Below are 24,835 nucleotides of genomic sequence, written 5' to 3'. Positions count from 1 at the left end.
ATCATCCACAAATCCAACGCAGGCTTGTATGGTACATGTGGTTTTGGCTAGATGACTGAGGAAGCCGTTAGATTCATTTACAGGCCTGTTTACAAGCAAGTCTAAGACCTCCAGTCCTCTCATTAGACACACACACATAAACACACACAGAACACATCCTGATTCTGCTGTCTTCTATTTCTTTTACTTCTATTTTACAAAGTCATCAACATACTGTGCAGTAACAATGCTTTGTTGCAAAAGAGAGAAGGCCAATATTTTTTGACTTATTACAGCAATCAACTTTTGAACACAATTTTAGAAATAATGATGGCCACGAGCTTACAGTAGTGAGCCATAAATACAGCAAGGGACACATCATCTTCACATAATCTTCTGTTCTTGATGGCTTTAGCCAAAAGAATGAGCAATATACATTTTTGGCACAAATGGCAAATCTAGCTTTTACTCTCACATCTATTTTTTTATTTTTTAATAATACAATACAATAAGTGAGATATCTAACTTAAGATAAAGAGGATTTGGTTTGTTTGCAATCCTTCTTTAAATCTCTGTTTGCAGAGTTTTGTTATATGCTGTGACACCATACAAATTTGTGACACCCTTTTCTGATGTTTTCCCACAGTCCCTGTGCACCACTGAAATATTTTCTCAGCTTGCTGACTAATCATTAAGAGAGGTGTGGGTGGGTAAGGGGTGTAGGTGGTCTCCTCAGAGTGGTTAAAAGTGGAAGATGTGGAGTTCAATGTCCAAACTGAATGTTGTGTGTGTGGACGAAGTGCGTTGCGTGTGAGAGGACAGTTCGACTGTTTATGGAGTCTGTATCACACATTCCATATTTAACTGAGTACTGACAGAGCCTCATATGTGAAACACATGCAGCTTACCCAACGCAATATGGATACTTGCAAATACACACACACACACACTCTCACACATACTGCTGTGCACCACTACCATCTATCATACCATGAAGCATATGGGCATGGTAAGCTTGTGCTTCCTTTTTATCTAAAAGAGTCCATCTGGGTAAATGTCTCTACTCTTCTCTGGGCCCCAAGTTAACCCATGGATGTATGATGAGAGCTGGATACGGCGCCGACGTTGAGCCTTTTCTCCAGTGGCCACTCATGGTATTGCAGCAAAAATGTCCCTGCGTCCCAAAAAGCATCTTTGCCAGGTGTTGCATGAAACAGAAGACGATTTGAGTATTTTGTCATGTGTTTATATTTCTGTCACCGCATTTGCGCAGCCATGCAAGATGCAGTCATGAGACTTTACAGGTGTGTAGTTGAGATCATAATAAAGGCAGAGCTAGAAGATGGGTGTGGTCAGAGCGAAGGCACCCCCCGGAATAGGTGATTGGAAGAACCCCAAGATGGCGCATATTCAGTCCAATGAGAATTGCTCGCCTGGCGCATATGCCAAAAAAGTTTATAGTTCAAAACCCTAGTAAACCAGGTTTACTTCCAGGTCATGCAGCCAACTGAGAATGTCGGCAGTGTTTCTCCTGCTGGCACTGCCTAGGAGTTCCTGCTCGGCCCATTAACTTTACATTGTGATGACGTCACAGAATTTTAAATCACTTTTCTCAGCTCAAGGACATTTTTACAAATGTAAAGCCTCTATGAATCAAAAAAATCACAACTGAAAGAATCATAATTGACCCTGTTTGCAGTTTGAGGTGTCCTGTCAATGCAGGAAATGCTTTTTGGTGCAATAACGTGAGTAGCCATTGAGCAAAATTGGGAGCAAGGCTGAACTGCGTGCCGTATGCACGTTATATTGTATATCCATGAACCACAGTTCTGACTGTTGGGTGTTTTTTTATTAAAAGGCATGGAAACCGTGTACTGTATATTTATTGCAGTTTAAACAAACCAACATTTCACTAATTGGCTCCATCAAGGTGTCTGACATAATAGTGCAAACAACCATTTCACACCAACCTAATGTATTTCATTAATACATACAAAGAGAAAAAAGGGCATTTTGAATTCAACTTTGAATCAATGTTTGAAATCCAATCCCAAAAAAATAAGTAAGCATTCCAATAATTTTGCAAAAGTCACTTCTCTCACTCACCAAGCTGAAACGCATCAGTTTGTGTGCAAACAGCATGTGAGCTGAAGCCTGTCTCAGCTGGATAATGTTTGGTTTAGTGCATGACGGATGAGCTTTGATTTGGAAATGTTCACTATCCAGGTGGCTTCCTTCTAGAGACTTGCTTACCAATATGCTTACTTGATAGAGTACTTTTCAGTTAGTATGATTTCATGCATGATGTAATGCTTCTCAGTCTCATTAGCTGCCTTTAGGATCCACAGTCACTGACAGTGCTCAGTGTGTGTTAGAACATTTTCATTTCATTGATATGACGAGCCCGCGAAAGACACACGGCTTGAATATATTAATATATTAGAAGTGAGTAATTCACATGCATTTATCTGATTGACAGAATCCTTTTACCTAATTTTACCAATGTTATAATGATGATGTTATCATTTTTACTTTGTAGATACATTAAGGGCCTTCCAGCTACCTGTCTCCTCTGATGAGCAGTGGTATGCACAGTGTCCTATTCTTAGGTTCTGGTGGTGTAGACAACAGCAAAACCATTCAAAATGAACATACACTCTGTGCACTTTGTCTGTGGTAGATAAGCCGAGAAGGGGAGGCTATCGGTGTGCTGAGCTTCTTTGTTTCCTTTAAACACCATATTGAGCTGGATAATATAGCGATATTGATGTTGTGATATGAGACTAGATATCGTTAACATTTTGGATATTGTAATATTGTAAAAAAGAAAGTGCTGTCTTTCAATAGTTTTAAAGGCTGCATTACAGTAAAGTGATGTAATTGTCTGGACTTACCAGACTGTTTTAACTGTTTTATTATTTGTCTGTACCTACTTGTTCTACAACACTGATGATTATTGACAAAAATTGTGTAAATATTTTGTGAAAGCATCAATGGTCAACTCTACAATATCCTTTCAATATCAATACATAGGTATTTGGTCTAAAATATTATGATGTTTGATATCCTCCATATCACTCAGCCCTAACACCAACGTTTATTAATGATTGATGCAATAATAATGTAATTTGTGAAATCATAAAGTTATTTATGAGACAATACGTGTTTGCATGAAACTTTTCAAGCGCAAACATATGAAAGACTATTAAGATTTGCAAGGATTTTGGCTTTATTTTGGAGAGGGTGGGGCCCGCAGAATGTAGAATTTATATACAGTGGATGCTGTATCGAAAGAAAATTAGTAATCCTCTGGGAACATTTCTGGCTGAAGATCATGCATGTCTCCTTTAAACCAAACAGTTCAATGACAGAACAGGCCGTTCTCTAAACGTTCTCAGATTATTATACACACCAAGTCATTTTGGGCTGGAGCCTGCACCCGCCTCGTTCACTCCATCAGTTTGGAAAACATCTGCTGCAGTATGTAATAGCAGTGAGGACTGCTGCTTAAAGAGTTTCTGCTGTACAAGCGGAGTCTCTGCCCCATAAATATCTCTCTTCTTTCATCAACAGGATGAACCGAGCCCTGAAAAGCAGAGCACTAACATCCAAGCACCTCTGTCCAGCTTCTTTGAAAGCTGCAGACTGAACAGTTACATTCCACAGCCCATGTGACTCTTTTCACATGCAAAACCAAACCACATAGTTCAAACATTCAAACTTCTAATGTTAGCGGAAAATACAAAAGTAAAACACAATAAATAAAAATGCATTTCTTGGATGGCGGATACATGCAAAATGTAAGCAAAATCATGGATAAATCATGAGTTGATTGGCACAGGCTGCACGGGGAGGCACCATATTACATGTAGCCAACACAGGGTGCTAGACCTCAACGTCAGGCAGAAGACACTCTTTAATAAAGATTCCATTGTGGCTTGTGTCCTGCAACAACTTGAAAGGGAAAATGTAGATGATTGTAAGTAAAATGAATCAGTTGGAAGATTAAAATAGGTATGATTTTTATTAAATTTAACTTTTTTATTTTAAATTAATTTCTAATGATAGTATATTTTGAATGTAATTTATTAAACAATATTAAACCATGAGACGTTGCTGTTAAGTAGCAGCTATTTCGAATGATGTTATTCCTGCAGGCAGCACAAAATGAAAACTTTTACAGAGCAATGAGGTCACTGTAGTTGATCAGAGGAGGTGAGTCATTGAATAGGATTCTTGCACCCTCTCTTAAATGGTAGCGGAGACGATGAGAAAGCAACAACCCAAAAAGTGACGTATTTGTTGTAATGGCCCATTTCTCTCTGTCCTATGGTATTTGTTGACGTAACCTTCCTTTCCTTGTTGGGACCAGTCTTGTCCAGATGTTTGGCCGAGCTAAGGTCAATAACCGAACCCTGTTGACTGAGTGAAGAGGACACAAGAGTGCGGTTAGGTGATTAAAAAAAGAGAAAAGAAAGCGAGGGAAAGTGGAAGAAGGAGGCACACGCATGTGCATGTGAGTTTGAAACTGTTCCCCACACATGTTCGCATCATTATCCTTCGGCTGCAGCTCACTCTCCAGGAATGCAGGACACCAAACACATGTCCACCTCCTAACCCCCAGTGACACATAAACACACACACACACACACACACACACACACACACACACACACACACACACACACACACACACACACACACACACACAGAGGCTCTACACTTTGTTAATCACACAGCCCCACTTCCTGAAAGCCCCTCCACTACTCCCATGCTTTAACTGGACCTCAGTAATCAGACTTTTTGAGTTTACTGATGCTGGAATAGAAGAAAGCCCCTCCTGGATATTCAACTGACAGAGAAGAGATGCCGGCAAATCAGCTAAAGGGTGCTGCTAATGAAAAGCACATGACTGGGTATGAGTGCAGTCATCTAAAACAATAAGCGGGTGGATGGGAGACAGAGGAGACATGCAATTACAGTTGGGCTTTCCCTAACAGAGATTCAGTGTTCACAGCATTTCTGAAAGACTTTTGATATAGAAACAGATGCTTGTGCATACACACAAATATGCAAACATGCCCATGCACCCTTGTATATTTGAGAAAAACACTATCATGCTATGCTGCAACAGAACAAAGATGATGACAAACTGTGACACAGTTCAGACACATGAAAGCCCTGAGCCAAGAGGAGGAGAAAGAACCACTGTGACCTTCCAAGGGGAAAAAGCCAGGGCACAAACCCAACAGGCAGACTTGTCCACCAAAGGAGAGAGAGGGAGAGAGCGGAAGAGAGAAGGAGGGGAGGGTTAGAGACAGAGAGAAACAGAGGAAGAGGGAGAGAGAGGGAGGGTAAGGAAAAGAGTGAGAGAAGCAGAGAGAAGAAAAGACACACAACTTGTGACTTGACAAAAGAGGGCAGGTACCAGAGGCAGGTAAGAAACTGTATTTGTTGTTTCCAAGGGGGGCTGTTTCAGATGGATACTAATCAATAAGATAATAATCCAGGCAGGAGTGTGTTTGTATGTGAAACAGAGCCAGAATGACCACTGTGCATGTTTGAGGACTAAGAGGGAAATCCTGGCACAGGCGCAGCTGAGCCATGCTGGTGTGTTTCTATTGAAACGCTGTGCCAGACAAAGTGGTACTCTGTCCTTCGACTCTACTGCTTTTCTTCACTCCTGCAAACTCACTTTGATTTCAGCTTTTTATGTCAGTATGTGAGGACAGCTGCTGCTGCAGGAAAGTTAGAATATGAAGAGAGTGAGGAAAGTCACTCTTTTTGAAAACTCATTGTTGCTCACTTTGGCTGATGGAGAAGAATCTATGATTTTTCATCAGATGGATCATCAAGTTGTTTCAACATTATCTATTTTTTTATCTTAGATTAATTTAATTTGCTCTGGAGTTAGGTCTAGGGTTGGTGTTAACCAATGGACAAAATAAAAAGGAATATTCTGGAAATGTGGGGGAAAAAAATTACCTTTTTTTTTTTTTTTAATCACAGCCGTGGTGAATCTCTGTTATGTGAGAGGGTTGGACTTTTGAAAAAAATCACGACGTGAAGAATGTCAAGATTGTAAAAGGAAATTGATCTTGGTGCAGCTGGCAGATGTTCAGGACAAAGAAGCAGTAATGGACAGCATCCAGTCAGACAGGAGAACAGACTGAAATGCGAAGTGTAGAATTCATTTTTTTACTCTCAATTTATTTTAAATTAGTGTAATTTAATTTAAATCAGTGTATTAACAAATTAATCAGATGTTTTTGTCAGTGCACCTTCTAACTCATTCACCGCACATTCAGACTGATAGATGTAGATCCAACCGCTGCACGGCTGCTGCAGGAATGCCCCACCCACACGAGGAAAAGTTTTGGCAATCTTGTAACACTAATGCAGAGTATCTGCTGCTGAGGGTTTCATAAGGAGGGCAAATAGTTTTGTAACTATCACTTTTCCAGGGCATTTATACCAAGCAATTTTAAAATTAAGTCCATCTTTAAGTTCAGGTGGACCTAACTGCCTATAACTAAAGTAAGTTTTACATACATAGAGATGATTCTTAAATAGTCAGAAGATGCAGTTTTTATGAAGTCACTTTTATTGTCATTTATGTTATTTGGAGATTTTTTGTAAATGTGTTGTTTAACCACAGATATCTGAGTCAGATCACTGGATTCCGATGTGTGTGACGTGGCTCTTCTTACAAAACAGTGGTTATCATTTATAGTTAAAGGAATGATGGCGCCTGTTCTGACAGCAAAAGGGAAAAAAATAAATTGGAAAGGGTTCACTATCAGCGACTTCGTTGTAACAAAGAGCTTTGTTCAACAGCAACTCGGGTTGAATTAGAATTATGGTTGTTGTTTTTTAAATCTCCTGATACACATGGACATCTTAAGAGGACATTCACCTTGTGATCTAAACTGTGCAAAAATACAGTAGCTGTTGATCAAAGATATCTTCAATTGTACTGTAACTTAATAATATCTTGGTCTTGGTTGTTAAAAAGACACCTTCAATCATGAGAAAGTAAATCTGTTTAATTTTGAGTTATGGCTGATCTTAATGTTCATGGACATTTTTGGAATATACATTTTAGATTGAAAAACTGATTTGTAGATGGGTTTCAAAATGCATTTCGACCCTGGAAACAGTAGTTGAAACATTCCCACCAATAGGTCCATTTAGCAGCTGTTCTGGAGCTTTCGATCATATCACAGGAGTTTTCCAATTTGTCTTTGAATTTTGATTCTACAAAATGGACAAACCACATTTGCTATACAGCTGCGATATAATGAAACGCTCCAGGACACCTACTAAATGGACCTTGCATGTGTGACCTGCTGTTTTTAAAAGGAGGATCCAATTAAATATAACCATATTTTGTGGGGTTTAAAGTCAAAATTAAGTAGTCAATAATTGCTAGGGATAAATTAATTATCGTCATTTGTAATGTGAATGTGGTCAGTTTTTGATAATCTCTGACCCACTGTGTAGTTCTCGTACTGATCAGATCTGCTTATTAAGGTCCCAAATAATAGATCAATGAGTCAGCCATCTCTGAATTTGCCTCTGTAGTTGTTTGCCAGACTACTAATCATGACAACAGCAGCATGAGGGGAAGGATCAGGGTTCAGGGTTTTGAACGAGGGGCTGGGAGGCTCTGGGTGGCTGAAAGGGAAAAGGAAGGGCAGTGCCAGGAAGTCAGAGAAAAGTTCAGATTTGTTTTTCCAGGCAGAACAGGTTATATCTCTGAGCCTCATTCCTGCCCCATGATTCATACATTATGTTTATCAATTTGGCCGAAGGCTTGCCTAACTGGTACAAAGTGATTGGAAGCTAATGGTGAATTTGTGCCGAAGCATTTATGCATTTTTACAGCTGTGTGGTGATTATTTAATACAGGCTTATGCTAATGAGGTACAGTACTCAGTGTAAAGAATAAAATGCACACAAGCAGACAATTTGATTAATGTAAAACTTTAGGATTAAGAGAATATTGCTCCACTTTGAGGAGTGAATTTATCTCCACCAAAGGGTAAATACTTCTGAAGTCAAACATCTGCATTTGTGTGTGTGTCAGTCTGTCTGAGGAGTGCATTACATTATACCCACACAAGTAACACCGGTTTAATTTGCACACATCTGTTGAACACTTTTTTTTTCATTTATTAATTGCAGTACACGACTAAAATTAATCCTGGAGAAAGTCCAAACTCTGATGTGTGTCTCGGATGACAATCTTTGACAAAATCAGTTTTTCCAACACTAATATATTAACAACATGAATTGTTCTCTAAAAAGATACCATTAAAATAAATGTCAATTTGAACTTAAATATACTACATCTGCTTGCAACACTTTTGCATTTACAAAGGTTTAAAAGATGCATATTGCTTCCATCAGAGTCTCATTGGGATTTAGCACTGTTTCCTTTGGACCTCTCCTGGGTCAAAGAGCCTTAACCAGACCTGCAGTTTTTCCCTCCACATCTCTCCCTCTGGACCGGTGCTGACAATAGAGCCTTTATCCAAAAACGTTCCTTTCCTCTCCCTCATAACGACTAATTTCCTGTACCAGTATCTTCCCCTTCTCCTTTTGGATTTGATCAAATTAAACAACTCATTGCTTTCTTTCCTTCTCACTCTCGTTCACTTGTATTACCAAGCCACAAACCCCCATCTTAACATTTATATGAACTGGAATGACATATCAAGTCATGTCACTTTGACATTATGACAATGACTAATTGATTCACACCATTGATTCACATACTTGTCTTAGTCAGGACACTGCAAAGTTTGTATGAAAACTTAAACCAGACAACTCTGTAGTGTTCATATTTTACTTATTTTCAGCTCAACAGGAAACTGAAGTCATACATAGCAACATTTCCACTTTTATAAGAGCAGCATTAGGCTGCAATATTTGTTCAAAAGTCAGGCATTTTGATCATTTTGGTTAACAATACTACACTCTCAGTGTTTTCATGGCTTAGATCCAAACCTGCTCTATGTTTGTCTTGATACTACTTGGCCAGCTCAACCCTGAAATCTCTTTCTCCCAACACAAGTTGAAATTGGACTTGGGGATATTTTTGCTGCAAGTGAAGTAAGCCCCAAGCCCCTTTCAAAATAGGAACAAGCTAAAGTCAAATAAACAATTGCTTACTGAAGTATTCAGGGTAATCAGAGATCTGCACTGAGCCTCTAAATTCCTGCTAATCAGGAAGCAGGTTTATACACACTTGAGAGGCAGCACTGTCCCAGAGCTCCCACACAGAGCAAGAAACCAAAGAAAGGACCAATGTGCATGATGTTAAACTTCTGTGTGTGTGTGTGTGTGTGTGTGTGTGTGTGTGTGTGTGTGTGTGTCTATCTCTCTCTTAATCCATGTTATAACTGTAAATACAGTTGAGTCTACAAATTACATTACAGTCATTTAGCAGACACTTTTATCCAAAGCGACTTACAATTCAGTATCTATACACCGTAGGCACAGCTACGGGAGCAATTTTGGGGTTAAGTGTCTTGCTCAATGACACATTGACATGAGACTAGCGGAGCAGGAGTCGGGAATCAAACCGACGACCCTCTGATTGAAAGAGCTCTCCACTTACCCACGGTCACTCCAAATCAGCTGCATCTGTTTCATGCTCTGTCATAGGACGATGAAGGCCGGCGTGGGACTCTTCTCTGCATTGGCTCTGTTCCTACTGATGGGGGCAGTGTTCACCGAGAGAACTCGGCAAAAGAAGCCCACCAGGCGCCCAGCCGCCACCAAGAAGCCTTTTGTCCCCCAGCCTGCTGTACCGGCACAGCCAGAGCCCCAGGAGCCAACAGACTTCCCCCCTCCCATCCTGGGCCCACCTTCCATCTTTCCTGACTGCCCCCGCGAGTGTTCATGCTCCCCGAGCTATCCCAATGCTCTCTACTGTGAGAACCGCAACATCCGTGCGATCCCTGTCATCCCATCTAGAACCCACTACTTGTACCTGCAGAACAACTACATCTCAGAAGTGACGGCAGAGTCGTTCGTCAACGCTACTGAGATCCGCTGGGTTAATTTGGCAAATAACCGCATTCATCGAATCGACAAAAAGGTCATAAAGTTTCCTCAATTAATATTCATAAATTTAAATTGACATAAAAACATTTAAATATGTGTTCTCTGCATCTATCTCTTGTGCAGGTGTTTGAGAAGATCCCAGCACTGCTATACCTCTATGTGCAACGTAACCACCTGAAAGAAGTCCCTTCCGGTCTCCCAGCAAGTCTAGAACAACTCCGCCTAAGTAGAAATCGTATTTCTAAGATCCCTGCTGGTGCTTTTAACAAGATGGGTAACCTGACGCTGCTCGACCTGTACCACAACCAGGTAAACCTCCGTTTAAAAGTACCTTTGTAAGCATACTCTGCAGTTTAGGTATGAGCAGGGTCAGCAACCTGTATGCATTTCTAGAGCAAATATGAATGTATGATGATTTTTCTTTCAGTTGAGTGACAATGACCTGGAAAAGAACATATTTAAGGACCTTAAGAGCCTCATGCAGCTCAATCTGGCTCACAATGTCCTGAAAAAGATGCCTGCTGGCGTACCTAATAGCCTCATACAGCTTTTCTTGGATAGGAACCGGATAGATGGCGTCCCAAAGCAAGTACACAGTGCCCACGTTGTCATACAGTGAACACACATGCATACATGCACGGCATGCATTATCGAAAGCTGGTTGGATTACATTTTTACAGTTGTTCTTCTCATCGTTGTTCAGAGACTACTTCAAAGGCTTGAACCACCTGGCGTTTGTGAGGCTGAACTACAACCAGCTAAGTGACAAAGGACTTCCTAAGTATGTGTTCAACATTACCACCCTGCTGGACCTGCAACTGGCCCACAACCAGATTACTTCTGTTCCTCTCTTCAACACTCATCTGGAGCACCTGCACCTAAACCACAACTCCATCGAGAGTAAGTAATCTCAGCAGCAATCTGCACCATCTTGAAGGGGCTCAATACGGAATTCAGAGTATATCTATTGCCTCAACATTCTCTGTTCAGGTAGACATTATATCTTTACATTGTAAATAGTTTGCTGCTAAAGTAACGAATCCCGTATAAAGAACCTTCACGGATTCGTGAGAGGTATGTCAATGTCTATGGGATACACGACATGTGATAGCCATGAGGCTGTGTCTCAGGAGGTCGAGCAGTTCATCCGCTAATCGAAAAATCGGCAGTTCCATCTGGTAAGTTTAAATATCTGGATTTATAATGCCAGTCTTGCTGCTGTTCATTTTCTGAAAGCTTTTCAAATCAATTATTTGAAGTATGCAAATGCTGTCAAGTTAAGTATTGCTTTTGGACTAATAAAGGATTACATCATCTTATTTTCTGATGATTCACATTCAAATGTGTTTCTGTTTATCATTAAGAAATAGATCTGAAGTGTTGATGTTGAAATGTATTAGAATATAAATAGTTCCAATGGCATCTCAGAGTACAAATAGTAGTAAGCGTATGCTGAATAATATGATTAAGATCCTTGGAAACTCTTCTACCCTGTAAGGATTCCCTGGCCCCAAAAGGTTTGGGAACCCCTGAACAAGACTGATAAGGGAGTAAGTTTGCTGCCCTAACAGGTGAAACAAAACTAACAGAAGTATAAGAGTTGTCAATCAAGCTCAGTTTGCACAATCCTACACAGTCCTGAGAAGAAGTCTAATCAGGTATGAAGTGAAAACCACTGTGGGGGCCGCACCAAACAAAGGCAATATTATTCTGATTTTGAGTTTGAGTTTGACCTCACTCCAATGACTCTGTTCACTATCTACAAGATCTTTCTAACAAGAAACATTATCAAACAAACACCATGAAGACTTATCAAGCTCTGATTGACATCAAATTAAAGCAAAACTATAAGCAAATATTTTCACATCTGGAATTGTTTTTAATGAGTCGGTTGTCTTGAACTGCCCCATAAACCCCATAAACCAAGTTTATTAATGTGGTCTAATCAAACCTAACCGTAATCTTAAATCACTTCACTTCACTATTGTGTAATGTGAAAGACGTCACTTACCTGCATGAACCCACAGAGAATTCTTACAGGACTCTGCAGGTCTAAGAAGCTTTGTGTCTTCTTTTACCTGTCAAGCAAAAAGAGCTTTTAAAAAACAATGCACACTATGTGCGTCAACAAAGACTGAAAGTTAGTTACCATGAAGTTGACCATCTAGCAGACTAAAGACACAGTTATTTTTCTAAGGAGTTAGTGGAGACTAAAACAGGGCTAAAAAGAGAGCTAATGTCACTCGATGCCTGATGAATTGTAAATAGACAAGTGTTTACTTTATTTCATATATAGATTGAGCCCTGACCTAACCTGAAGCTGAGTCATTTGATAGTATTTTGAGCAGCTTCATTTGATTATTAGTTCTACTTGTAAACATTTTGTTTTTTAGAGAGTAAACAAGCACTCTGTATAGCTTTGTCTGTCGAAATATGAAGATTTTATGATGATCATGAGCTGATAAACTGTTGTGAACTGTTTCTACACATTGTTTACAGTCAGAATGACGACAAGTGAAGTAAATGTAGTTGATTAAAAAATAATTGTTATTAATAATAATAACTACAACATAGTGACAAAATTCAATTGATCCAGATGATCAAGACTTTTTTGGGAGCTAGTCATATTATCTTGAATTTGTATAGACACCTGGACCAAGATTTACTTCATTAAAATGTGTCTTTATATCTTGGAATAGCTCATGTTTACCTTCCTATTTGAGCCAGAAAGCGGCTTTTCAGGCAGCTCCTTTAAGCGTAATTCCGTGTCTACACTATAGCTGAATACGTTTTTGGCTGACTGGGCAAGTTTTAAATCATCCTTCAGAAGTTAATTTGAATGTGAGGCGTTTCCAACATTGGAGAACTAGACATTCATGGCTGTGTGTTTTCCCGGCAGGCATCAATGGCACACAGATCTGTCCATACAGCCTGCAGGCCGACCTGAGCGATCTCAGTCTGGTCCCCAGACTAAGGTACGTCACATTATTTCGCAACTTGGCAGTCAACAATACAAACTGATGCAGTGGCACCCTTTGACAGGAAATAAATCAGAACAAGCTAATTATGTCAGGAACAATTTAGTTTTAAAAAGCAGTTGTCATTGGGATGATATGTTAAGCATCTATTCTGTTGCGTCAGGTACCTGCGTTTGGACGGGAATCACCTGAGCCCCCCCATCCCTCTGGATGTCATCATGTGCTTCAGACACCTTTACTCCATTGTCATTTAGGAGAACCCTGCCTAAAGGCCTGAGGTTATGCACGCACGCATGCATGCACGCACACGAACAACACACTTACAGTATACACACAAATACACACAGTGTGCACTGTGTGCAAACTGAAATAAAGGCAAAGCATGCTCAGTGAGAAACAAGGTATATCCAACCGTACATAGGCCTACTGTAGAACTGCGTTATTGAAAGAGAGACAAATAAATGTTAAAAAACTGTAAAGCTTTGATAGTTCAACTTACATTGTTGACAGATGTTACATTTTAGTCATTTTTTGTTTATAGTAATACAATGCAAAAATAAAAATAAAATGAGTAAAGCCTGAAAATGCAGGTACATTGACAGACATGCTACACATATGGAGGGTAGTTATGTTCACTAGCAGATGTGACCAGAGTAGAGCTGCCACCAAGGATAACAAACAGACCTGCAGTGGATGTCAGAAGAACCAGTTTAAAACATAACTACCATGTAGTTGAGACTGTCCCAAATGTGCCTGTGATTTTCAAGGTACTCCATGTAAAAATGACATTTTATTCTTTTTATTGATAGTCCTCTGTATATTATTCTTCTGTAAAAAGAAGCTTTGTACAAATAATGGAAAATAAAACTCTTTTCTTTGATCATTTGATTGCATATTGATTATTATCTCCTTATGCTCCTCTGAGTCATCAATGGACACTAACACAAATTATGTCATAGTCATTTTTAAGTAAATTAGGTTTGCAAAACTGAGGAATGGCCTGAGATAGTCTGGCGACCTGTCCAGGTTGTACTCTGCCTTCATCTAATGTTAGCTGGGATTGATTTTCTAGTAAACCAAATCTTTTGAATTCTTTGTTTCAACTGATACCAACTACAAGCACCTCCTAAGGGGTCGCAAAATAACTTGCAGGATTATTGTACTGTACTGCACTGCAAGGCGTTACTGTTACTTTGTCCACTGCTGAGTTACAGCGTTTGTCTGTTTAAATTAAGATTGTGACTCAATCACAGAAAAATATAACATACTTTATATGAAAGTAGTAGAATTCTAATAAAAAGAAGTATCTTAGACCAATCGATGATATATTCAGCAGCTTTTGAAGCAGTGCCACAGAATCTGAGACTTGTGAATTGGATCATTGTAATTTTTTCCATGTTCAAAGTGCTTTGTGAGGACCTCTAGTGGTTAGAAACAAGCACAAAGCATTCCTGACCTGGGAAGTTTTGGCAAATATTTGTACTACCTCTTTTTCACTTCCCTATTTATATTGCTGTTAGCATTATATACATATATTTTCCATTAACACAGGTTATTCCGGTTTTCCAATGTACTTCCCTGCTTATGATTCTTTCCACCAGTTGTCATCTAAAGTTAACCTGGCCTAGTAAGCAGGTGAGCAGGTCCGGTAGGTGTTTCCGATCAGGGCTTGTCTGACAGGAGTGAAGTCACAGCCTGTAGGAGTGCTCCTAGGGGGAAACGAGTACGGGTATGTGCTGGAGGAGGGTTTTTTTCCAGTATGACAGACAACATTTGAGAGCATACATGGTGTTCGGTCAGAGGTCTATGAGAACGCAAAAACAAATTGTTATTGGTGCAAAACACACCCATCGTTCACCCCAAAACAATAATTACATTTTAATTGGCCATTGGCCAAATGATGCAGTGCGTACTTTTTAACACGTCTGAATAAATTTGTGCTGCAGAGGAATGACGACACAAGAATCTAATGAGTGACTCAACAATGTAATGTCATCACCCTCAGCAAAGTTGTTTCTCTACAATGAATACACTACACATCAAGGAGGAGGAAATCTTCAATCTTTCCGCCAATCAGGTGTTGCAATTAAAGGAAGTGATGTCTCAACATATTTCCTCCTCCTGTAAAACAATTAGTGTGCAAGTACATGTGCAGGTGCATGAGTGCGTATGTGTATGTGCAAGTGGTGCAGTACCTGGTAAAAATTCCCCTTACTCCACTATAAAAGGATGCAGGATGGAGACACAGAGGCATATCTCTCCTAGGACTCTTCCTCTGAGTAACACACACACAGGTGAGTCTAAACACAAGTGGTGCTGGTTTGGGGTCATGGCGGTGGGCAATGAAACCTGAAATGAGATGCTTTTCTCTATTTTGTAATTTATTTTTGTTATTAATTGAGTAGCAAGACAAAACAAGAATTAGGAATACATCACCTACAACGTGTGATGGGCATTTGGTTTTACTATTTTTTTTTACGTTTTATAGACTTAATTGATCAAAAATATGCTGCTATATGGATAAACTTGCCTTGCCTCAACAGAATAGTCAATAATTTAAGTAATCCCTAGATGATTTGTACCTACATATAATTCCCAGTAATTTATCTGGCGATATTTTAACAAACAAAATGTTTCTGTCAGCTCTCCCACCAGACAACCACAATGATGAAGATGCTGCTTGGCTGCTCTTTCTGCCTGCTCCTCCTGCTCAGCTGTCTGAGTGAACTTGGGGAGAGCCGAACCGTGAGCTTGGCCAGCTGCTCTGTCAATGTTCACATGCACGAACTGCGGAAATACTACACTGACATACGATCAGATGCAGTGAGTTTAATGCACACACTTTCTCAAAACAACAGACAGAAAATGAATAGTAGAAATCAACAAACACAGCAGCCGTATCCAGCATAACAGGCAGACACAGGCAAACTCATTACCAAAGAAAAAGATCAAACACGGTTTATGACATCTCTAAGTGGAGATAGATTCTAACTTGTTCTGTGTTTGCATTCCAGATGGAAAGAGACAGTGCAATTGGAGTGAAACTTCTGGACAAATCATTGATGACGCATGTTCAGGTGAGTCTTTTTCACCATGTAGTGCTGTTGTGATTTCTATCCTAATTTCCTGTTTCAGATTTTTTTATATTTCTGTATTCTAAGCCTTAGACTGATGAAGTTTTAGAAACAGTATATGAGTATGTAACATGAATGTGTGAGAGAACTGCTGTAATCTGACCTTTATGTGTCTCTATCAGGCTGGTCAGACGTGCTGTTTCCTGCATCTTGTGCTCCGTTTCTACGTTGAGAGAGTGTTCAGCAACTATGCCTCTTCTCAGCCACAGCATCAACGCTGCTCCAGCTCTCTGGCCAATGCTTTTGTGCGCATCAGAAAAGATATACATAAATGTGTAAGTTCAATAACTCTTTTTTTTTTTTTAAATGAAAAAAGTGCTTTAATTAAAAATAGCAATAAGTTGTATTCATAATTGTGCGTTCTGTGCAGCACTGCCACTGTGAAGAGGATACACAGAAAAAAATTGACTCCGTGCATGCTGAGTTTAACAAGGTAGGTTACTGAATAACATCTCACTGTACATAGACATTCACACAGTTATCTGCAGAGGGTGCAATTTAATTCACTTTTTCAAATGACGTCTTGGTTGGTTTTCAGTATGGTCTACGGTTATCTTAAATATATTATGTATCACTTGCTAATATCTTAAAAGAAAAAGATGTGGCAAAAATAAAGCCACCAAACAAATGAATATGAATATTTAGTTCTGTATGTTACTAAAAACTGAACACTCAACGAGCTAACAAATACTTTGGCAGGTTTCTTTTCAAAACAGTTTTATAAAATCTATTTAAAAAAAACCAACAGTTATATATATATATATATAAATAAATATATATATATATATAAAATAGTGTTTACAGTTATGCTCATCATTAAATCCACTGTTCTCTCTGCCGTTTCTCCTTTTCTTTCTATTGAGCAGCTAGACATAAACCAGGCTGCACAGAAGGCCGTGGGAGAACTGAACACTGTGCTGGACTGGCTGGAGGGACACGCATGATCAGACAGAAACTCAGCAAAATGCCAAAGTGCCTGCTGTTGATGAGTCCACAAGCTCATCAAAGATGTTAACTCCTGACCTGACATTACTTGTACGCAAAGTGAGGGATTGTTCATTTCCCTTCTCTGCCATTGTAGCCTACATTTCTCATTTTTGTACTTGAATTAATTTAATATGTCTTTTTATCCACTAACTTGTGGACTGTTTTTTTAAATATATTTATAAATAATATGACATAAATGTATATGTATTGATATTTATCAGCAATAGAAATTTGTTATGCTATTGTATGTGTGCTTCTACTGTAATGTAAGGTTATTTAGCAGACTAAACATCGTTTTATTGCTATATTTATTTTTTATTTAAGTGTGGTTTTTATTTATTTAAAAAAAATACTCTCACCTACAGACTTTGAGTGTTTCCTTTCAACACAATTATGTGTTGTTCTGTGGGAAGTACTTTGTGTTACAAGTGCTATACAAATAAAGTCTGATTGATTGATTGACACATGAACGGATGCTTTGAGGGTCTATCTGCAGTCTCACAAACTACACGACACGCCCACTCTACTGCCTGACACGACCAATTTACCACACAAGAGGCCCCCTAAAATAACCTCGGGATTCACGTACTTATTTTAGCCCAAACCATGTTATTTTTCCTGAACCTTACCAAGTAATTTTTGTGCTTATAACTAATGAAGTAGTTTTGGATTAGTGAACTGCGACTGTTTCAAGGGGCGTGTCATGTAGGACATCATGTGTCCTGCACAGAAAGCAACCTCTGGTTCTGAAAAGTGAAACCAATGCCTAAATGTCTTAAACTTGCATTCTTTCAAATGACCAGCAGAGGGAGACTCCTCTGGTTGCAAAAAGAAGTCTGATTGTTTGGAAGTCGACTTTTTTTATTTATTTCAACATACTATATTATTACTTTTTTTGACACACTACACTATGGCTTTTTATGTCCTTTTTCGACTTATAATATTATGATTTTTTTTTCGACATACCAAACTATAACTTTTTATGGTATTCTTCCAAAATACTATACTATGCATTTTTGGACTTTCTTCGACATACTATACCATGGGTTTTTCTTTAATGTACTATAATATGACTTTTATTTACTTTTTTCGACACACTATATTATTACTTTTTTTTCTACTTTTTCAACGTTAAAAAAATATACTATAACTTTTTTTTAAATACTATACTATGATTTATTTTTTACTTTTTTTGACATATTGTAAAATTACTTTTTTGTCATACTATACTATGACTTTTTAAAACTATTTTTGACATATTATACTGACTTTTTTCAGCATATTGTAAAAAAAATGTTTTTGTCATACTATACCATGACTTATTTTACTTTTTTCAACATACTATACAATGACCTTTTTTCGACACACTGTACTAGGACTTATTTTTTTACTTTTTATGACTTTTTAAAAAAAAAAAACATATTAAACTATAATTTTTATACTTTACTATGGCTTTTCAAATAGCTTTTTTGACATGCTATACTTTGACTATTTTTGACTTTTTTCGACATAATATATTATGACTTATTTTTGACCTTTTTCAACATATTGTAAAATGACTTATTCGACACACTATACTATAACTTTTTTTAAACTTTTTTAGTCATATTGTACTATGACTTATTTTTAACTTTTTGCGACATATTATAAAATGACATACTATGTCTTTAACTTACAATAGTATGACTTTTTAGCATTCTTTTGAAATCTTATACTATGATTCTTTTTCCAACATACTATACTATGACTCCTTTTTTACTTTTTTCTACATTATGACTTTTTTTACATATTACAGTACGTGTGACTTTTTTGATTTTTTTTGACATACTATACTTTGTCATACAGAAGCAGCTAAGAATAAAAACATCCAATTGATTTTTGTATATTTTATTAAATCAACACTGGATCACAAAATGAGTATTACAGCATGAAATGAAAGGAAGCGTTGCATTCAAAAAAGAAAATTATTTCAGTTTTTTGTTTTTTGTCAGAGTTCACTTGAAAAATATGTTTGTAGACTTCAACATCAGGGTACTTGTTTGGACAACACCAGTATTATCATAAAAGTCTCAGAGTTGTATCCTCAGTACAAAAGATAAGACATGTGTGTTTTAATAAAATTAATGAATAAATGGAAGCGTCATTGGACAACATGGAGGAAATTAGGGAACTTCTGCCTTCCTCAGTTTTGGTTCAGAACACTACGCTCCTCTGGTGAGAGAAGAGGAGGACGACATAATGACGATTACATTTTAATGGCTTTCTATATTATGCTATTTTTAATGACATTTTATGGAATAATATACATTTATATGGCACAGTATATACTATGATGTATCTTATGGCATTTTATGGCATACTATACCATGACTTTATTAATGACATAATAAATTATGATATTTTTGTGACATTTTTCATGGCATACCATACTATGATTTGTTTTTTGTATGACATATCATACTATTGTAGTTTTAATTACATTTTATGTCATGATATTTGCATTGTATGACATTCTTGATGACATTTTTATGGCATACTATACTTTGACTTTTTTTGACATACCATACTATCGCTTTTAACGGCTTTTTTCGATATACTATATTATACCTTTTTTTCAACATACTATAATAAAAATGTTTGTGGTATTCTTTCAAAATTAGATTTTTTTTAAAATACTGTACTATGATTTTACGTTTTTCGACATACTTTAATGATGGCTTTTTATGGCTTTTTTCAGCATACATTTTATAATATGGCTTTTTAAACTTTTTTTGACGTACCATACTATGACTTTTTTCGATATATTATAATATCACTTTTTTGACATACAATACAATGACTCTTTTTTAACTTTTTTTTGATATATTATACTATGACGTTTTTCAACATACTACACTATGACTTTTTATTCAAAAAACTATCCTATAATTTTTTATAACCTTTTCCAACATACTATATGATGACTTTTTTTTCGACATTTTTAGTAGAGCATATTTTTTTGATATTTTGATATTATAGCCATCTTATTACATTTACTATATTATTTTCTTGACAGTTTTATGGCAAAATATTATATGATATATCATATGACATTTTTATGGCATACTATACTATGTCATTTTTATGGCATACTGTATTCAGAATTTGTATGACACACTATATCAATTCAATTTATTTATATCATGTCAAGTCATAACAGGCTCTGGGTGGGTGGCCAGTGGGTTGAAAGAGAGGTAGTGAAAGACAGTGACAGCGAGAGACAGAGGGAGATAGAATGATGATGATGATAATAATAATAATAGCAGTAATGGCAGAAATAATAATAGAAATATGACTACTAATGATAATAATAGCAGTAGTGGATATAATATAATGATAATCCCAATAATAGTGGCAGTAATAGTAACATAAATATGACTGGTAATAATGTTGGTAGCAATGGGTGTCAATCAGGGCCATGGCAGCAGAGGCAATCCCATTCCAGGTGTCACACTGATTCATGGGTACCTGCAAGACAAGAAAGCACAAAGACTCCGAGGAACAAGCCAAGTAGTAACATGAATTAATGGGAGATGACTGCATACAGATTGAGAGGGAGATGAGGAGAGAGGAGATAGTAGAGAGATATATGATCCCTTTTCCTAGTTCTTGTCAGTTCAGATGCTGCAACATTCTGGATCAATCTGAGTGTCTTAAAAGACACTTAATTGGTGCAGCCTGATAAGTTCTAGTGTTCATCACTTTAATTAATGTTGCAGCTGGTAAAGTTGGAGCTCATTTATAGTACTTTATAATATACTGCTGGGTAGTTTAATCTATAATAATATTCAAGTACAGGTACTTGAAATTTGTACTTGAGTACAGTACTTGAAAATATACGCTACTTAGTTACATTCCACCACTGCTAACATAATTACATTTAATAAGTGTTTTTCCAACTTTAGTCAATACATGTGATCGCAGGTAATCTAGTAATGACATATACATCCATCCATAATCTGTAACCGCTTATCATATTTGGGGTTGCAGGGGGCCTGGAGGCAATCCCAGCTGACAATGTGTGAGGGAAGGGAACACCCTGGGCAGGTCGCCAGGCTATCACAGGGCTGAAACATAGAGACAACCATTCACGCTCACACCTATGGGCAATTTATAGCCCGCAATTAACCCAAGCTGCATGTCTTTGGACAGTGGGAGGAAGCCGTAGAACCCGGAGAAATCCCACTCTGTCACAGGCAGTACATGCAAACTCAACACAAAGGGCCCTCTATACATACATGTGTAAATTTTTTATTTAATGATGAAATGCACTTTTATTAAAAAGAGACATTATGTTGCATGAATACATGTACTCAGCTTTGTACAGCACCGTCACTGTGGATGGGAGACACAGAGAACAATCACGGTGTATAGTGTGAGTAACAACTCACTGTAAATAAACATTCTCACAGTAGACTGCAGAGGGTGCTAAGGAGTAAGCATTTAATTTCACTTTGGTAATGATAATCTAATTGGTTTTAAGCATTTGTCATTTGATGTCCTATTCACAAATATTTTAGTTGGTAGTATCTTATTTTATCATCAATAAATTATATTACAAAAGACCTGCACAAATAGTCACCACATCTATTGGGATTTGTTTTGGTGTCCACAGTGTCCTCCAATTTATTATACTCCTCAGAGATTATATGAATATATATTTTTTTATGTGTTTTCCAAGGAAATTGTTTTCCAGAAATCATTAAAGACCTAGTTAGAAGCCATGTTTTCATTCAATTACATGTTGCTATTTTTGATATAGTATTCTGTAATCTAATACATTTATTCACATTCTAAAATGACTTTAAAGTTGGCTCAAATACTAAAGTACTGTATATATCATAAACACACATGATCAGACAGAAATAGAAATTCAGCAACCCCACAGTGCCTGCAGTTCATTCAATTCAATTAATTTTGTATAGCCCAAAATCACAAATCACAAATTTGCCTCAGAGGGCTTTACAATCTGTACACATGTGACATCCTCTGTCCCAGGACCCTCACAGTTCATGAATCCCACATTAATAATAACCAGTAATTCTTATTTTTTTTATGCAATTTGTATCGATATATTTATTTTTATGATTTGTATAAATTTATTAACACAAATTCAATGTTTATATATGTGTATGTATTAGACATAGCAAGTACTGAACTTCCACTGTAAGCAATACAAATATATATTTTTTTCATACAACCTTTATGTAAACACAGTTAGTTAGTAAGTTAAATCGTTAGTTAGAACAAAATACATACAGTGTGTATAATGTCACACAGAGACACACACACACATACACAAACTAAAACGGTCTTCAGTTTATTTTACAGTTTATTCCAGTAGTGAGGTAGTGCTGGAAACCAGTCTTCTGTCTCCTGTCCAGAGTTGGTATGAGGGGCCAGTACAGTACAGGTGAGCAGATGTAAAACAGCCAACATCAACATCAGCAGCAGCAGCAGCAGCAGCAGCAGGATGATGATTGATCACAAGACTTATATCTCCTCTTTGCACTTCTTTGCACACTTTGCACAGCCACCGGGTCCCATCTTGCTTCACATTTGAACATCAGTAGACCGATGAACCCAATGAACGTGAACAATCAATGAAACTGTGAATCATCATTCAAATTGCATTGAGAAACAGTGTTATTCTTTACTTTCACTAATTCAGCACTCAGATGTTTGAACACCATGGGAAAGTATGAGCCGTCACCTTGAGCTGTGCTTACATAATTGCGGTTAACACCCTGACAGGTACAGATACGAATGGCCATATGCGCGCATGTGCTTACGCACTTCCACCCAAACGCGCATAAATACAGTATGGAGAATTAGGTGTCATATGTTTGGAGGCATCACACTGGAATATATCAATCACTGATTGAAACGGAAAGCTTATGCTGATTTAATCTTACATTTCTGATAACATCCAGGTCAAACTGAACTTTGTGTACTGTGGGAATTTCTAAGTTTCATCTCCGCCCAAAAAGATGCTTGCTCAGCAGAAGGACAGGGCTACTTTAGTTTCAGGTTACAGCAATACATTTATCTAATGTTGCTTGCTCAGCTCAGTGGAAGTGATAAGGTTTCTGAGGACGTCTATGGTTATGTTTTTAGTAGATATTTAAGTTTGCAATTACCTGCTTTATTTCAAATGTGTATGTTTTCGTTACAGTTACATTGAAAGATATATCACCGACACACAGTCATTCAGATCCACAGGATGAAATAGGTGATTTGCCAACCAGAGGGCAGCTCCCATTCTCCATGAGAGATGAACTGAGAGGAAGTCTAAATGACTAAAGAATTAATGTGAACTCCAGAGCGGTGTCTATAGGTCACTCACAGGAAACACAGACAAAACTCCAAGTTTCCTCTTCCGTTCTGCACAATCGTCATGATGACCATCTGTTACACCACATATTAGCGGTCATACCACACCCATCAATTAAAGTGAATTTGTGAACGGTTGGAGAGGATGCTGTCACCCTGGTCATGCCATATACATTTTTTTTGTAGCCTTATTGAGACAACTCTAAAACACTAGCACATGCACACACATACTAGTATGTATGTTTGCATAGCAATAACTGCTTGACATAAACAATAACAGACATAGACATCTGAAGAATTCAATGCTACACACACACACACATAAGCACACATGCGCAGTCAAACAGACGACCGGTGTGAAAGCGAAAGAAGAATGTGGTGAATCTATTTTTTAAAGACAGATAGATTTCCTCTCAAGGCGCAAGTACATTATGCAGGCACCCAATATGCACACACAAATGAAGAAAATGTGACGCATAAGGTGGTGAAAATGTAAAAACATAACTACAGTTATGCTCATCTAGGAGCTCATCTAGTCTGCAAAGTGCAAGGAATCGCAGTCAAGATGATTGTGCAAACGGCTAATAGAATCAAATCTTTGTCAATATGTTATTTCAGTTGGATTGCATCATGTGTTCCACTGTGATTCATGTTCCAAGCGAATCAACTGGATGTGATATCAGCATTCAGGTTTCAAGTAATGTGCTGCAGTATTGCTGACAGGGGATTCTGAGGACCGGATAGTGATGAAATCAGAAACTAAGTGTGAGGTGGGCAAGACAAGAGAGAACAAAGAGACATCCTCACCACATCACCTGATCATCTCCAGAGCAGACAACGTTCTGCTGGCTCTTACTCAGTGATCGACAAAGTGATGAGCGTAAAATAAAATTTGACTGATTCAGGTTCTGCCCCATTTCGAGGAGACACTGCATACGGGGCACAGAGCTGACTGAAGGAAATGGTTTGATCAGAATAAGCAGTGCAAGAAATATTGCTGACTTTTTTCATCTGGTTTGAGTGCACAATGAACATCAACTTGCTGATATGAAGCCTTCAATGGATCAACACGTTTTATAGTTCACAGGATTAAGACTTTTATCAAATTAGTTTCAGTAATATTGCCACATCAGAAAAGCAGACACAAAAATAGAAAAATTGGAAACCAACTTGATTCTCATACTCTCTGAACCACATACTTTGAAAACAGTAGTGCCGTACAGTAAGATCCACTCATTTATTTGTCAGTTTACTTTTTTTTCATTTTGGTGGTAATGATAAAACAATTAATAAGTGCAGAGTTTAAGAGAC

At 37.7% G+C, this 24,835-nt stretch overlaps 2 protein-coding genes across 2 annotated transcripts; both read left to right on the top strand.

Annotated features, from left to right (window-relative positions):
• The first annotated feature begins 5,251 nt into the window (after nucleotides 1-5,251).
• Nucleotides 5,252-13,914, top strand: prelp (proline/arginine-rich end leucine-rich repeat protein). The gene is made up of 7 exons (XM_068720406.1): nucleotides 5,252-5,416; nucleotides 9,652-10,087; nucleotides 10,177-10,362; nucleotides 10,481-10,638; nucleotides 10,757-10,953; nucleotides 12,953-13,028; nucleotides 13,195-13,914. The coding sequence occupies exons 2-7, from the start codon at nucleotides 9,656-9,658 to the stop codon at nucleotides 13,283-13,285; spliced, it is 1,140 nt and encodes a 379-aa protein (XP_068576507.1). The 5' UTR covers nucleotides 5,252-5,416; nucleotides 9,652-9,655; the 3' UTR covers nucleotides 13,286-13,914.
• Nucleotides 13,915-15,200: 1,286 nt separating this feature from the next.
• il19l (interleukin 19 like) lies at nucleotides 15,201-17,616 on the top strand. The gene is given in 7 exon segments (XM_068720368.1): nucleotides 15,201-15,325; nucleotides 15,675-15,688; nucleotides 15,691-15,854; nucleotides 16,046-16,108; nucleotides 16,288-16,440; nucleotides 16,536-16,598; nucleotides 17,032-17,616. Coding segments are annotated over 7 exon segments (660 nt in total). The 3' UTR covers nucleotides 17,110-17,616.
• The last annotated feature ends 7,219 nt before the right edge of the window (nucleotides 17,617-24,835 follow it).

Source organism: Cebidichthys violaceus, unplaced genomic scaffold, assembly GCF_023349555.1.
Source record: "Cebidichthys violaceus isolate CVI_PGR_0920_01 unplaced genomic scaffold, fCebVio1.0.p SCAF_25, whole genome shotgun sequence".
NCBI lineage: Eukaryota > Metazoa > Chordata > Actinopteri > Perciformes > Stichaeidae > Cebidichthys > Cebidichthys violaceus.
Note: the sequence above shows the minus strand (reverse complement) of the source record. Positions and strands in the feature narration are given on the sequence as shown.